Source organism: Heptranchias perlo, chromosome 35, assembly GCF_035084215.1.
Source record: "Heptranchias perlo isolate sHepPer1 chromosome 35, sHepPer1.hap1, whole genome shotgun sequence".
Taxonomy (NCBI): domain Eukaryota; kingdom Metazoa; phylum Chordata; class Chondrichthyes; order Hexanchiformes; family Hexanchidae; genus Heptranchias; species Heptranchias perlo.
The window spans coordinates 11,785,593-11,802,804 of record NC_090359.1 but is presented as its reverse complement, the minus strand read 5'-3'; the positions used below and the strand labels follow the sequence as shown (position 1 = coordinate 11,802,804).

At 47.1% G+C, this 17,212-nt stretch overlaps 1 protein-coding gene across 3 annotated transcripts in view; it reads left to right on the top strand.

Annotated features, from left to right (window-relative positions):
- The window catches only part of LOC137302048 (CD209 antigen-like protein E), a 57,425-nt gene that overhangs the window by 35,955 nt on the left and 4,258 nt on the right, over window positions 1-17,212 (top strand). For all 3 annotated transcript variants that reach the window (XM_067971744.1, XM_067971742.1, XM_067971743.1), the window contains one exon: window positions 8,161-8,267. In XM_067971744.1, the coding sequence (XP_067827845.1) occupies window positions 8,161-8,267 (107 nt within the window). The remainder of the gene's footprint in view (window positions 1-8,160; window positions 8,268-17,212) is intronic.

Sequence of the window (17,212 nt, the reverse complement as noted above, 5' to 3'; positions counted from 1 at the left end):
ATCTACTCAACCTCTCCTCATATGTGCGCCCCCTCATCCCCGGGATTAACCGAGTGAACCTTCTTTGTACTGCCTCGAGAGCAAGTATGTCTTTTCTTAAGTATGGAGACCAAAACTGTATGCAGTATTCCAGGTGCGGTCTCACCAATACCTTATATAACTGCAGCAATACCTCCCTGTTTTTATATTCTATCCCCCTAGCAATAAAAGCCAACATTCCGTTGGCTTTCTTGATCACCTGCTGCACCTGCATACCAACTTTTTGATTTTCTTGCACTAGGACCCCCAGATCCCTTTGTACTGCAGTACTTTCCAGTCTCTCGCCATTAAGAAAATAACTTGCTCTCTGATTTTTCCTGCCAAAGTGCATAACCTCACATTTTCCAATATTATATTGCATCTGCCAAATCTCCGCCCACTCACCCAGCCTGTCTATATCCCCTTGCAGGTTTTTTATGTCCTCCTCACTCTCTACTTTCCCTCCCATCTTTGTATCATCTGCAAATTTTGATATGTTGCACTCGGTCCCCTCCTCCAAATCGTTAATATAGATTGTAAAGAGTTGGGGACCCAGCACCGACCCCTGTGGAACACCACTGGTTACTGGTTGCCAGTCCGAAAATGAACCATTTATCCCAACTCTCTGCTTCCTGTTTGATAACCAATCCTCCACCCATGCCAGAATATTACCCCCAATCCCGTGATTTTTTATCTTAAGTAATAATCTTTTATGTGGCACCTTGTCGAATGCCTTCTGGAAGTCTAAATACACTATGTCCACTGGTTCCCCTTTATCCACCCTATACGTTATATACTCGAAGAACTCAAGCAAATTTGTCAGACATGACTTCCCCTTCATAAAGCCATGCTGACTTTGTCCTATTAAATTATGCTTATCTAAATGTTCCGTTACTGTCTCCTTAATAATAGACTCCAAAATTTTACCCACCACAGATGTTAAGCTAACTGGCCTATAATTTCCAGCCTTCTGCCTACTACCCTTTTTAAATAACGGTGTTACATTAGCAGTTTTCCAATCTGCCGGGACCTCTCCTGAGTCCAGGGAATTTTGGAAAACTATCACCAAAGCATCCACAATCCCTACTGCCACTTCCCTCAAGACCCTAGGATGGAAGCCATCAGGTCCAGGGGATTTATCCGCCTTGAGTCCCATTATTTTACTGAGTACCATCTCCTGAGTGATTTTAATCGTATTTAGCTCCTCCCCCCCGAGAGTCCCCTGTTTGTCCAGTGTTGGGATATTCTTAGTGTCCTCTACTGTAAAGACTGAAACAAAATATTTGTTCAGCATTTTTGCCATCTCCATGTTTCCCACCATTAATTTCCCGGTCTCATCCTCTAAGGGACCTATGTTTGCCTTAGCCACCCTTTTTCTTTTTATATAACTATAGAAACTCTTGCTATCTGTTTTTATATTTTTTGCTAGTTTCTTTTCATAATCTAACTTCCCTTTCTTAATCAATCCTTTAGTTACTTTTTGCTGTCTTTTGAAGAATTCCCAATCTTCTATCCTCCCACTAAGTTTGGCTACCTTATATGTCCTTGTTTTTAGTCGGATACTATCCTTGATTTCTTTACTTAGCCACGGGTGGCTGTCATTTCTTTTACACCCTTTTTTCCTCAGTGGAATATATTTATTTTGAAAGTTGTAAAATAACTCCCTAAATGAACACCACTGCTCATGTACCGTCTTACCCTTTAATCTATTTTCCCAGTCCACTTTAATCAATTCCGCTCTCATACCATCATAGTCTCCTTTATTCAAGCTCAGTACGCTTGTTTGAGAATCAACCTTCTCACCCTCTAATTGGATATGGAATTCAACCATGTTGTGGTCGCTCGTTCCAAGGGGATCCTTAACTAGGACATTATTAATTAATCCTGACTCATTACACAGGACCAGGTCCAAGGTTGCCTGCCCCCTTGTAGGATCAGTTACATACTGCTCAAGAAATCCATCCCTGATGCACTCAATGAACTCGTCCTCAAGGCTGCTCTGCCCAATTTGATTTGTCCAGTTAATATGATAATTAAAATCCCCCATAATTATGGCTGTTCCCTTATTACATGCCCCGACTATCTCCTGATTAATACTTCTTCCAGCAGAGTTGCAACTATTAGGAGGCCTATATACTACGCCCACTAATGTTTTTTTTCCCTTATTATTCCTTATCTCCACCCAAACTGTTTCATTATCTTGATGCTTTGTCCCAATATCATTTCTCTGTATTACAGTGATTCCTTCCTTTATTAACATAGCCACCCCACCTCCCCTTCCTTCCTGCCTGTCCTTCCTGATTGTTAAATACCCTGGCATATTTAATTCCCAGTCGTTGTCACCCTGCAGCCATGTTTCTGTAATGGCCACAAGATCATACCCATACGTAGTTATTTGTGCCGTTAACTCGTCCATTTTATTACGAATGCTACGTGCATTCAGATAAAGAACTTTCAAATCTGTTTTGTGACGCTTAGTTCCTGCTTTTTCCTTTTTTAACACTTTACCTATTACTCCATACCTTCTGTCCCTTCCTGTTACGCTTTCCTCTCTCTCCCTGCTCAGGTTCCCAACCCCCTGCCACTTTAGTTTAAACCCTCCCCAACAGCACTAGCAAACACTCCTCCTAGGACAGCGGTCCCGGCCCTGCCCAGGTGCAGACCGTCCGGTTTGTACTGGTCCCACCTCCCCCAGAACCGTTTCCAGTGTCCCAGGAATTTGAATCCCTCCCCCTTGCACCATTCCTCTAGCCACGTATTCATTTGAAATATCCTCCTATTTCTACTCTGACTAGCACGTGGCACTGGCAGCAATCCTGAGATTACTACCTTTGAGGTCCTATTTTTTAATTTACCTCCTAACTCCCTATATTCTGCTTTTAGGACCTCATCCCCTTTTTTACCTATATCGTTGGTGCCTATGTGCACCACGACAGCTGGCTGTTCGCCCTCCCCCTCCAAAATGTTCTGTAGCCGCTCCGAGACATCCTTGATCCTTGCACCAGGGAGGCAACACACCATCCTGGAGTCTCGGTTGCGGCCGCAGAAACGCCTGTCTATTCCCCTTACAATTGAGTCCCCTATCACTATAGCTCTGCCACTCTTTTTCCTCCCAGCCTGTGCAGCAGAGCTACCCGTGGTGCCAGGAAGTTGGCTGCTGCTGCCTTCCCCTGATAAGTCATCCCCCCCAACAGCATCCAAAGTGGCATATCTGTTTGAGAGGGGGATGGCCACAGGGGACCCCTGCACTACCTGCCTGCATCTCTTACTCTTCCTGGTGGTCACCCATTCACTTCCTGCCTGTATACCCTTTACCTGCGGTGTGACCAACTCGCTAAACGTGCTATCCACGAGTTTCTCTGCATCGCGGATGCTCCACAGTGAGTCCACCCGCAATCTGCAATTTCCTAACCTACTTCCTTTAAAACCCTGGGGTGGAAACCATCAGGTCCTGGGGATTTGTCAGTCTTTAGTGTAGTGTTGTGTAGATGGGAGCTTTATTTGCTGATACTATTTTCTTGCTTATGTTAACTTTGGTAAGTTCCAGACTTTGACTTATTTTTAGTTTCCCTGGAATGTCAGATATATTATCCTCTTCCTCTACTGTGAAGACTGATACAAAGTGCAGGATATTAAGTGGGAAAAACGGGTGGGCTGGGGGCGGGGGGGCATTGAAAATTGTAACAATTTCAGACCCACCTCCAACTCGCCCATTTCTGGTTTTCACGGGGCCGGGACAAGGGGCGGGACGAGGGGCGGGGAACCAACCCATTCCCAGGAGGCGGGTTGGTCACTAAAACCTTCCAAGGAGGCTGCGGGCCTCCATTTTGAAAGGTTCTGCGATTTCAACCTCTGGGGGCCAGGATTCCCAGGCCTTCTCCTTCACGCCATGTGAGAGGAGGAGGAGAACACCCGAAACTGCAGGTAAGTTCCTTTATCGCACAGTTTGTGCGCACGGAGAAGCAGGAGTGCTTCCCCCAAACCCAACAGGCCGACCTACTGCGACCCCCTCCCCCCGACGATCGCGACTCCCCCACCATGCTGCCCCCCCATCCACACAATCTAAGATTTATCTGTTCACTTACCTCTTCCTTGCTCTTCTCCCGTCCGATTGAGTCCAGCCTGTCAATCAGTCTCGTCTGAGAGACGGGAAAAAGACAAAAAAAAAAATGTCCTGACGTCAAAATCATAAGGACATCTTGGAAACCCGTATTTCCGGGTTTCCCGTTCGCAATTCGACCAACCCAGCGCCTCCACCCACCTTCCCGGCTCGGAGCTAAAATTATGCCAAAAGTAATTATTCAACAATTCTGCCGTTTCTATTTTTTCATTTGCAACATTACCCACATCTGTTTCGGAAGGACCCACGTTACCATTGACGACCCCTTTTCTTCCAATATAATTGTAAAAACTTTTTGTGTTAATCTTGATATCCCTCCCAAGTTTCTTTTATTATTCTTTTTTTGCAGCTCTCACTATCTTTTTTTGTCTTCCTTTGCTGTTCTTGCTGTCTCTCCCAGGCCCCTGGATCTATGAGATTCTTTGCACTTTTATATGCTCCTTCCTTTCGTTTTATGTTATCTCTCACTTCTTTTGTCCACCATGGCTGTTTTATTTGGGAAGTAGAGCTCTTGCCCTTTAGGCTTATACACTGGTCCTGTATTAAGCGAAATTATTTTTTGATCACCTCCCACTGTTCATCAGTAGTTTTACCCGATAACAGTTTTGACCAGTTTGCCGTCGTCAGTCTCTGTCTCATCCCGTTAACATTCCCAAAATCTAGAATCTAAGTAACTGTGTGACGTTTCTCCTTTTCAAATCTAACATGGAACTCGATGATATTGTGATCACTGTCAGATAAATGTTCCCTTCCTGTTGGATTATTAACTAAGTCTGGCTCATTACTCATCACTAAATCTAGTATGGCCTGCCCTCTTCTTCTTGTCCTGCTCAATTGGTTCTAGAACACATTGTTCCAGAAAGCTATCTTGAATGCACTCAAGAAATTCACTACCTTTCTGACTTGAGCTCGTCTGCTCTTCTCAATCCATTTGAACATTAAAGTCTCCCATGAAAATAACTCAGTTTTTGCTACAAGCTTCTCTAATCTCTGAATTAATACATACTACCACTTCATTGTCGCATCAGGAGGTCTGTAGACAACTCCCATTTATAGTTTTAAGTCCTCTCTTATTCCTCAATTCTTTTTGAGACTGGGACTGTTCTCCTTCGAGCAGAGAAAGTTAAGGGGAGATTTATTAGAGGTGTTGAAAACCATGAAGGGTTTTACTAAATAAGTGAGTAACTGTTTCCAGTGGCAGAAGTGTCGGTAACCAGATGACACAGATTTAAGGTAATTGGTTAAAGAGCCAGAGGGGAGATGAGGAGAAATTGTTTTAAACAGCGAGTTGTTATGATCTAGAATGCACTGCCTGAAAGGATGGTGGATGCAGATTCAATAATAACTTTCAAAAAGGAATTGGATAAATTGTTGAAGGGGAAAAAATTGCAGGGCGATGGGGAAAGGGCAGGGGAATAGGACTAATCGGATAGCTCTTTCAAAGGCACAATGGGCCGAATGGCCTCCTTCTGTGTTGCATCATTCTATGATTCTATGAAACAATGAAACCAAGGGCTCGATTTTCGCACTCGCAGTCGGGTGCGTTGGTGGCGGGGAGGGGGCTGCGAAAATCGGGGATTCCCGGGGCGGGAGCCCGGCTCCAACCCGCCCACTTCCGGGTTCCCCACTGACGCGCTCACATGCACGCAGCCCCCGCATGTGGGACTCCCGCCAGCAATTAAAGCCGGCAGGGTGCCACTTAAAGTAATTGAACAGGTACTTCAGGTCGTTTACAGTCCTGATTGACCAGTTATTTTAGCAGGGATGGGATTTTGCAACTGACTGGGACTGTTTCCCGTACTGGGGGAAACACTCCCAGTTCAAATGGACGTGTTGCAGCCATCAGCCTGTGGCAGCTGCAAAGGTCTATTTGACAGGTCGGGGGCGGGGGGAGTCCCTCACTCATTGCAGGAGGCCACTCTGTCACTTTGGACAAAGTTTGGCCTCCACCACCACCCTCCTAACAATAAAATTCACCAACTTGCACACTTAACCCGGTGTCCAGACACATGTACCTAACTTGCGGACCCCTCAGATGTACATCTTCCGGATGGGGGCCGCCATAGCTGCAGTCATGACCTCCTCGGAGGACGAACAGCATCACCAGCCTCGCCGTCCACCTCTGACACGTGGAGCTCCACAACACAGTGCTGTGACACAGCCACCTGCACAGCAGGAGGGATGGCAACCGCAGAGAGAGATGTGTCGCAGAGGGCACTACCCTCACCACAGGGTCCACAGACAGAGGCTCAGCTTCCTGGACCTCTCTGAGCAGCAGTGCACACGGAGGCTCAGAGTCACTAGACATGTAGTCGTGGACATCTGCAGCCTCCTTCATGCCGAGCTGCTCCTGGCTGGCCCGAGCACCATCTTCTTACCTGTCGCTGTCAAAGTCACCACTGCCCTCAACAACTTCTCCTCCGCATCCTTCCAGGGTGCCACCGGGGACATCGCCGACGTCTCTCAGTCGTCTGCACAAAAGAGCCCTGCAAATACACCTACACCCACTCTGCAGTGACACGATGGATGGCATCAGTTGTGGGTCTTAGTGATCCTCAGGAAAGGGCATTATTGCACAAACCAGACAAGATTCGCAAAGACATGGCACTGGTGGTGCCAATATAATATGTGATGTGAGTTGATCAGAAATTAAATATAAGTAAAAACCATGACAAACCCTCAAACACCATTGTACATCCCCTTCATGCTCACGACACGTTTGCCTTACGCTTCCTACTGCACATATGTGATGCATGCCCTGTGGTTGCAGCACAGGTAGTGGCAGGTTGAGTGAGGCTGACTGTGAAAGAGATGCATGAGAGGGTAAGTCTGAGATAGAGCCATGAGATTGTATGAGGATTGGGTTGAGTGGTAGTGGCGGGATGAGTACTGGCGAGGTGAGTAAGTGCAGGTAAGATGAGGATGAGGTTTGAGTGGGTGTGAGGGGTGATGTGACAGAGTAGTGTTGGCAGTGCAGAAGGAGATGTGGGGTGGGGGCAGTGATGTGGCAGATGGAGTGTAGGGGAATGAGTAAGTGTACTCACTTTGGCTGACCTACTTAGGTCATTGCAACGCCTCCTGCACTGTATGCAGGTGGGCGATATGTTGGTGGTGCTGGTGACCTCCTCTGCTACCTTGTGCCAGGCCTTCTTGGTGGCAGAAGCAGGCCGCTTCCTCCCGCCCGCCGGGGGGATGATCTCTGTCCTCCCCTTCTTCCTCACCCCATCTAATGATACCTGGAGTGAGGCATCATTAAACTGGGAGCAGCCTTCCCCCTGGGCTGCTCCATGCTGTAATTTTTCCGATTTCTTGCAGCATCAGTCAGTGGAGGACTGCCCCTTCAAACAGAGCTCCTCCAGCTGGCAAACCTTACTGCGCATGCGCAGTCCGCCGATGTGGAGAACAGGTCAGTGGATCCAATCAGTCTGCGATTGCGCGCGGAGCAGACTGATTTCACCGGGTGCGTTCCCCACGCGTCCAATCGACCCCCCGCCGCCATGGTAATATCGGGCCCCAAGTCTCCATCTGCCCTCTCAGGTGGGTGTAAAAGATCCCATGGCACTATTCGAAGAAGAGCAGGGGAGATCTTCCAGCATCCTGACTATTACTTATTCTCAACCAACATCACTAAACCAGTTGATCTGGTCGTTATCTAATTACTGTGGTGACTTGCTGTTCTCAAACTGGCTGCTGAGTTTCCCCTCATTTCAAAAGTCACTGACCTTCAAATATATTAATTGGCTGTGAAACGCTTTGGTGCGTCCTGAGGTCGTGAAAGGCGCTGTATAAATGCAAGGTCGTTCTTTGGTTTCTTTTTTTCTCTTCCTCCCACAATCAACATACTTTAAAACACGAGTTAAACGTCACACACTCACTGTTATTTAATTGCCTTGTCTCCTTCCTTACTGTCTACAACCATTGAGCAGTGTTACACAATAAGCATTGGCCCTGCTCCTAGTTTTTCAATTAAAAATAGTAATAATAATCTTACAAGCTGTGTAATATTTTCACATTCCCTGAAGGATTTTGTTAAGGGCGGAGATGATCCACACTGGATTGGATTGACGGACGAGGAAAAGGAAGGCACCTGGCAATGGGTGGATGGTGCAGGCCCGCTCTCTGAACCTGAGTGAGTACTGAGAGGTGTGAGTGAATGGAGGGGACGCAGAACAATATTCCCGGGAAACTGGGTGGTGAGACCTCGGCTCAGTGATCTTCGGAGCTTGACCTCAAATCCAATCAGATTCCCGGAATAAAATCCCGTGTGTTTGTCGGTTCCAGTGTTCACTGTGTGATTAGTCTGCACAGTCTGACTGTACAAGGAACAGTCTGGGCTTCATTTTAACTTCAGGCGATAGTGTAAAACGGGCGATATCGGATCGGCCGCCCGTTCTACACCTCCCACCATTTTCCTTTCCAATTGTCTTTGTGAAAATGTTAAAATTCGCCCCTGGGCCGGGGGTGGGGCCTGAGAAACCATTCTGGGCTGAATGTTCACTTTTACCGTCGGGATAAAACGGGCGGGAGCGAATCGGCCGGTGGTTTTACATTCTGTACGATTTTAATCTCCACTCACTTCGATGGGAACGACTATCGAGCGGAATGTCAGCGGGCGGCGGATCTCCTGTCACCCGTTTACCGTCGGGCGGGAAGAATGAAAATGAACCGCACGGCGTGTAGTTCCCGACTGAATTACCAACTGCAGTAGGAAATGATAAAAGGATATTTAAAATAAATGATTCAATCTGGGGATGTGGGCATCGCTGGCGAGGTGGGTATTTATTGCCCGCCCCAGTTACCCTGAGAAGGTGGTGGTCATTATACTTCGAATGGTAGCGGTTTGATACAACTGAGTAACTTGCGAGGCCACTTCAGAGTCAAGCAGGACGGTGTGGGACTGGAGTCACATATAGGCCGGACCGGGTAAGGGCGGCAGGTTTCCTTCCCTAAAGGACATTAGTGAACCAGTTGTGTTGTTACCACAATCCGACAGCTTCACGGTCACTTTCACCAATACCAGCCTTTCATTAACAGACCTTTTTTCACTGAAATCAAATTCTCAAACTGCCTTGGTGGGATTTGAACTTACGTTCTCTGGATTATTAGTCTGGGATTCGGGATTATTAATCCAGTTACATAACCTTTACGCTACAAGCACTCCACTAACGTCACCTATAACCCCTACATAACCGTACCCCATAACCGCTACACCACAGTACCCCATAACCCCTACACTACCACCAATCCACTGCCGGCCCTCCAACACCCCCACCGCTGTCCCCTATAACCCCTACACTACTGTAACCTATATCCTAGAACTCCAACACGACCACACCCTGTAACCTGTAATCCCTGCATTACCGTAACCTATAACCCCTACGCTACCGTTCCCTATAACCTATAACCCCTGCACTACCATAGTCTATTACATATAACCCCTACACTACCGTTCCCTATAACCCTTGTTACAGGGCACTACCACCTCGGAGCCTTTTTGTCCCACAAACAGTCGTCCTAGAATAAGCCGCACTTAAAGCACTTTTTATAGTTAACAGAACACTAAACAAAACTACACAGTACATTCGATTCAGCAGGACCGAGAAAACTCTCCAATTCCCAGCCTCGACCAGTTCCCCTGCTTCTGTTGAACCTCGCCCTTCGATGCTCACCTGGCTGGGGGGAGGTCTCCAACCACTGCAGTAGCAATTAGCTCTTACATAGAATGTAAATCACAGAAGCAGGCCATTCGGCCCAACAGATCCATGCCTGTGTTTATGCTCCACACGAGCCTCCTCCCTACTTCATCGAACCCTATCAGCATATCCTTCTATTCCTTTATCCCTCATGTGTTTCTCTAGCTTCCCCTTAAATGCATCGATGCTATTCACCTCAACTACTCCTTGTGGCAGCAAGATCCACATTCTACAACTCTCTGGGTAAAGAAGTTTCTCCTGAATTCCCTATTGGATTTATTAGTGACTACCTTATATTAATGGCCCCTAATTTGGTCTTCCCCACAAGGATGAGGGACCCTCCCCAGGGATGAGGGACTTAAATTACGTGGATAGACTGGAGAAGCTGGGATTGCTCTCCGTGGAACAGAGAAGGTTGAGAGGAGATTTGATAGAGGTATTCAAAATCATGAAGGGTCCAGATAGAGAGAAACTGCTCCCATTGGTGGAAGGGTCAAGAACCAGAGGGGTTAGATTTAAGGTGATTGGCAAAAGAACGAAAGGTGACATGAGGAAAAACTTTTCTACACAGCGAAAGGTTAGGATCTGGTTTGCACCCGAGGGGGTGGTGGAGGCAGATTCAATCATGGCCTTCGAAAAGGAACTGGATAAGTACTCGAAAGGAAAAAAAAATAGGGCTACGGGGAAAGGGCGGGGGAGTGGGACTACCTAGATTGCTCATGCATAGAGCTGGCACGGCCTCGATGGGCTGAATGACCTCCTTCCGTGCTGTAATCTTTCTATGATTCTAAGTGGAAACATTTTCTCTTTGTCTAACCTATCAAATCCTTCCATTATCTTAAAGACCTCTATCGGGTCACCCCCCACCCCCCCACCGCCAGTCTTCTCTTTTTTAGAGAAAAGAGCCCCAGCCTGCCCAGTTTTTCCTGATAGGTATAACCTCACAGTTGTGGTATTATCCTAGTAAATCTTTTTTGCACTTTCTCCAGTGCCTCTATCTTCCTAAAGGTGCGGTTCTTAAAGGGGAATACCCTTCCCCTTAAAGGCGAGATATTAAAAGGGCAATACCTTTCCTCTGGTGTCAGGGCCCTCATTTGCCTGCAGCTGAAATACTGGCCCTCAATCACCTTGTTACATCCCCCTCCAGCCACCCCTCTCCCCAGCATAGACCCACCTGCTCCAGCAGCCTGCACCACGAGGCAGTACATCGGGAGCGGGCAGCGGCATTCCCATGAACCACTCCTGCCCGGTGTTCCACCTCAACCAGTAGGGCTGGAGCGACAAAAACCACCGAGAAACACAGGAATTCTTCTCCTTGTTAGTCCGCATCCACCTGAGGGCCGCGTGATCGGTCACCAGGAGAATCTGGCGCCTCAGCAGGTGGTACCTTCGAGTTTCCACCGCCCATTTAATTGACAGGCACTCCTTCTCTACCGTCGCCCATCGTTGCTCCCTCGGCAACAGTTTTCTGCTCCGGTAAAGCATGGGATGTTCCTCTCCCTCAATTATTTGAGAAAGTACAACTCCGAAACCCACCTCTGAAGCATCGGTCTACAGAATGAACTTTAGGCTAAAGTCTGGGACCATGAGCACAGGATCATTACACAGGGCTTGGCTCAGGTCCCTGAAAGCTCTAGGGTTCCTCTGTACCTTTTGCTTTGGTCCGGTTGGTAAGGGGGCGACTCAGGAGCAAAGCCAGGAATAAGTCGTCGGAAATAACCGCGATACCCAGAAAGGCTCCGACTTGATTCCCATTCACTGTCGGGGCCAGGCTTTTATAGCTTCAACTTTGCTCACCTGAGGCTTCACCTCACCCCTTACAGTGGAACTTAAGTACTTGGTATCTGACAACCCAATGTGGCACTTCTCTGGGTTTGCTGTGATCCCAAATATCCTTATTCTGCCTCTACTTTACGTAAATGGGAACCCCAGTCTGTATTATAGATGATTTCTTCATCCACGTGTGTTGCCGCATACCGGGTATGAGTCCTCAATACTTGCTCCATGACTCTTTGGAACCAAACAATGGGGCTACTCCATTCACCATGTGATTCTTCAATCATACCTCGCTCCAACATCCTCTTCATCTCCGGACTAACTTCCCTCTGTTTGGCTGCTGGGACTCTGTACGGTCTTACCTTTATTGTCAACCCAGGGGCGTCACCAGTTCACGGCAGATCACCCTCGTCCTCCTGGGTTGAGAGGTGAATACATCGTGGTTCTGATCTACTCTGTGCAGAGCCTGTCTACTGAACTGTCTGAAGATCAGTATAGAGAGGTGAACTGTTCATTGTACCCTGGGGTCATAGAAACATAGAAAATAGGAGCAAGAGTCGGCCATTCGGCCCTTCGTGCCTGCTCTGCCATTCAAAATGATCATGGCTGATCGTCTAACTCAGTACCCTGCTCCCGCTTTTTCCCCATATCCCTTGATCCCTTTCGCATTAAGAAATATATCTCTCTTCTTGAATACATCTAATGACTTGGCCTCCACTGCTTTCTGTGGTAGAGAATTCCACAGGTTCACCACCCTCTGAGTGAAGAAATTTCTCCTCATCTCAGTTCTAAATGGCAATCCCAGTATCCTGAGACTGTGACCCCTGGTTCTGGACTCCCCAGCCATCGGGAACATCCTCCCTGCATCTTACCTGGCTAGTCCTGTTAGAATTTTATATGTTTCGATGAGATCACCTCTCATTCTTCTAAACTCGAGTGAATATAGGCCTAGTCGACCCAATCTCAACTCATACGTCAGTCCTGATCCAGGAATCAGTCTGGTAAACCTTTGTTGCACTCCCTCCATGGCAAGGACATCCTTCCTCAGATAAGGAGACCAAAACTGCACACAATACTCCAGATGTGGTCTCACCAAGGCCCTGTATAACTGCAGTAAGACATCCCTGCTCCTGTACTCAAATCCTCTTGCAATGAAGGCGAACATACCATTCGTCTTCCTAACTGCTTGCTGCACCTGAATGCTCGCTTTCAGCGACTGGTGTACAAGGACACCCAGGTCTCGTTGCACCTCCCCTTTTCCCAATCTCTCACCATTCAGATAATAATCTGCCTTTCTGTCTTAACAACCAAAGTGGATAACCTCACATTTATCCACATTATAATGCATCTGTCATGTTCTTGCCCACTCACCCAACTTGTCTAAATCACATTGGAGCCTCTTTGCATCCTCCTCGCAGCTCACATTCCACCCCAGCTTTGTGTCGTCTGCAAACTTGGAAATGTTACATTTCGTTCCCTCATTCGAATCATTGATATATATTGTGAATAGCTGGGGCCCAAGCACTGATCCCTGCAGTACCCCACTAGTCATTGCCTGCCACCCGGAAAAAGACCCGTTAATCCCTACTCTCTGTTTCCTGTCTGTCAACCAATTCTCAATCCATGCCAGTATATTCCCCCAATCCCATGTGCTTTAATTTTGCACACTAACTTCTTGTGTGGGACCTTATCAAAAGCCTTCTGAAAATCCAAGTACATCACATCCACTGGTTCTCCCCTATCTATTCTACTAGTTACATCCTCAAAAAACTCCAGTAGATTTGTCAAGCATGATTTCCCTTTCATAAACCCATGCTGACTTTGTCCAATCCCGTTAATGCCTTCCAAGTGTTCTATTATCCCATATTTTATAATAGACTCTAGCATTTTCCCCACTACTGATGTTAGGCTAACTGGTCTCAAATTCCCTGTTTTCTCTCCCTCCTTTTTTAAATAGTGGGGTTACATTTGCCACCCTCCAATCTGTAGGAACTGTTCCAGAGCCTGTAGAATTTTGGAAGATGATCACCAATGCATCCACTATTTCCAGGGCCACTTCTTTTAGTACTCTGGGATGTAAATTATCAGGCCCTGGGGATTTGTTGGCCTTTAGCCCCATTAATTTCCCTGGCACTATTTTTTTTACTAACACTGGTTTCCTTCAGTTCCTCCCTCTCACTAGACCCTTCGTTCCCTAACATTTCTGGGAGGTTATTTGTGTCCTCCTTTGTGAAGACAGAACCAAAGTGTGTGTTTAATTGTTCTGCCATTTCTTTGTTCCCCATTATAATTTCCCATTTCTGACTTTAAGGGACCTACATTTGTCTTCACTAATCTTTTTCTCTTGACATATTTATCGAAGCTTTTACAGTCAGTTTTTATCTCTTTGTCCTCCTTTGTTGAATTCTAAACTGCTCCCAATCCTCAGGCTTGCCGCTTTTTCTGGCAATTTTATATGTCTCCTCTTTGGATCTAATACTATCCCTAATTTCTTTTGTAAGCCACGGTTGAGCCACTTTTCCCATTTTATTTTTGTGCCAGACAGGAATGAATAATTGTTGTAATTCCTGCACATGTTCTTTAAATATTAGCCATTGCCTATCCACCATCATCCCTTTTAGTAAAGTTCCCCAATCTATCATAGCCAACTCGCACCTCATACTTTTGTAATTTCCTTTATTCAGGACCCTAGTTGCGGATTCAACGACTTCACTCTCCATTTTAATGAGGAATTCTATCATGTTATGGTCGCTCTTCCCTAAGGGACCCCGCACAACAAGATTGTTAATTAATCCTTTCTCATTGCACAATACCCAGTCTCGGATCGCCTGTTCTCTAGTTGGTTCCTCAACGTATTGGTCTAGAAAACCATCATGTACACACTCCAGGAATTCATCCCCACAGTATTATTGCTAATTTGGTTTGACCAATCTACATGTAAATTAAAGTCACCCATGATTATAGTTGTACCCTTCTTGCATGCGTCTCTAATTTCCTGTTTAATGCCTTCCCTACATCTCCACTATTGTTTGGGGGCTTACAGACAACCCCCACCAACGTTTTCTGCCCCTTGGTGTTTCTTAGCTCCACCCATACAGATTCCACATCATGAATTTCCGAGCCAATATCCTTCCTCACTATTGCATTGATTTCCTCCTTTACTAACAGCACTACCCCACCTACTTTCCCTTTTTGCCTGTCCTTCCTAAATATTGAATACCCCTTGATGTTGAGTCCCCATCCTTGGTCACCCTGCAGCCATGTCTCCGTAATCGCAACTATATCATAACCGTTAATATCTATCTGCACTGCTAATTCATCTACCTTGTTGCGAATGCTCCACCCATTAAGACACGATGCCTTTAGACTTGTCTTTTTAAGATTGCTAGTCATCTTAGCTTTATTTTGCACTATGACCCAATTTGTTTCTCGCCCTTGTTTTCTCTGTCTTCCACTATTGCTTCTTCCCTTTCTGTCTTTTGTTTCTATCCTTGTTTCCCCCTCCTCTGTCTCACTGCTCAGGTTCCCATCCCCCTGCCATTCTAGTTTAAACCTTCCCCAACAGCACTAGCAAACACCCCCACGCGGACATCGGTCCCGTTCCTGCTCGGGTGTAACCCGTCCCACTTGTACAGGTCCCAATGTCCCAGGAATCTAAATCCCTCCCTCCTACACCATCCCTGCAGCCACGTATTCATCTAGTCTATTCTCCTGTTCCTATACTCACTAGCACGTGGCACTGGTAGTAATCCTGAGATCACTACCTTTGAGATCCTGCTTTTTAATTTATCTCCGAACTCCTTAAGTTCACCTTGCAGGACCTCATCCCTTTTTTTACCTATGTCGTTGGTACCGATATGGACCACGACTAATGGCTGTTCACCCTCCCCTCCAGAATGCCCTGCAGCTGCTCCGTGACATCCTTGACCCTCGCACCAGGAAGGCAAAATACCATCCTGGAGTCACGTTTGCGGCCGCAGAAGCACCAAGCTGTTCCCCTTACAATTGAATCCCCTATCACTATAGCCCTGCCACTCTTATTCCTCCCCTCGTGTGCAGCAGAGCCACCCGTGGTGCCACGAACTTGGCTCTTGCTGCTTTCTCCTGATAAGCCATCTCCCCCAACAGTATCCAAAGCGGCATATCTGTTTGAGAGGGGAGATGGCCCCAGGGGACTCCTGCTCTAACTGCCTAGTCCTTTTACTCTGCCTGGCAGTCACCCATTTTCTTTCTGACTGTGTAATCTTTACCTGTGGTCTGACCACCTCACTGAACGTGCTATCCACGATAATCTCAGCATCGCAGATGCTCCACAGTGAGTCCACCCGCAGCTCCAGCTCCGAAATGCGGTTAGCCGGTAGCTGCAGCTGGACACACTTCCTGCACACATGGTCGCCAGGGACACCGGTAGTGTCCATGAATTCCCACATAGTGTAGGAGGAGCATATCACAGGTGCCAGCTCTGCTGCCATGACTTGACTTAGAGTTACTCTGCGTTAACCTCTCGGACTCTCATCCCGCTCTCGGGACTTTCCTTTTACACTGCGCTCACCTCTCGGACTCCCATCCCGCCCTTGGACTCCCCTCCCGCCCTCAGACTCCACGCGTTTCCTCCACTACCTCTTCACATGACGGACTGGATCAGTTAACTGCTGCCGTTGAAAGTCTGAATTACACACATCCAGTCCCTCAGAATTTATCCCTTCCTCTGCTGGGAGGTTGGCCTGAGGGGCTTCTCTCTCCCCACTCGTACCAGGCCCTGGTTCCCCTCTGGGGCCAGAGAAGCCGAGGCGTCGGGGTCTTTGAAACATAGAAAATAGGAGCAGGAGTAGGCCATTCGCCCCTTCGAGCCTGCTCCGCCATTCAATATGATCATGGCTGATCTCAATACCATATTAAAGCTCTCTCCCCAGATCCCTTGATGCCTTTTGTGTCTCGAAATCTATCTAGCTGCTTCTTAAATATATTCAGTGACACAGTCTTCTGTAGTCGACAATTCCACAGGTTCACCACCCTCTGACTGAAGAAAGTTCTCCTCATCTCAGTCCTAAATGTCCTACCCCGTATCCTGAGACTGTGACCCCTTGTTCTAGACCCTCCAGCCAGGGGAGTCATCCACCCAGTCTGTCTAGCCCTGTCAGAATTTAATATGTTTCAATGAGATCCCCTCTCATTCTTCTAAACTCGAGTGAATACAGGCCTAGTCGACCCAATCTCTCCTCATACGACAGTCTTGCCGTCCCAGGAATCAATCTGGTGAACCTTCGCTGCGGTCCCTCTATGGCAAGTATATCCTTTTTTAGGTAAGGAGGCCAAAATTGCACACAATACTCCAGGTGTCGTCTCACCAAGGCCCTGTATAACTGCAGTAAGACATCCTTGCTCCTGTACTCAAATCATCTTGCAATGAAGGCCAACATACCATTTGCCTTCCGAACTGCTTGCTGCAGCTGCATGTTTGCTTTGAGTGACTGGTGTACAAGGACACCCAGGTTCCTTTGTACATTAACATTTCCCAATCTATCACCATTTAAATAATACTCTGCCTTTCTGTTTTTCCTTCCGAAGTGGATAACTTCACATTTATCCACATTATACTGCATCT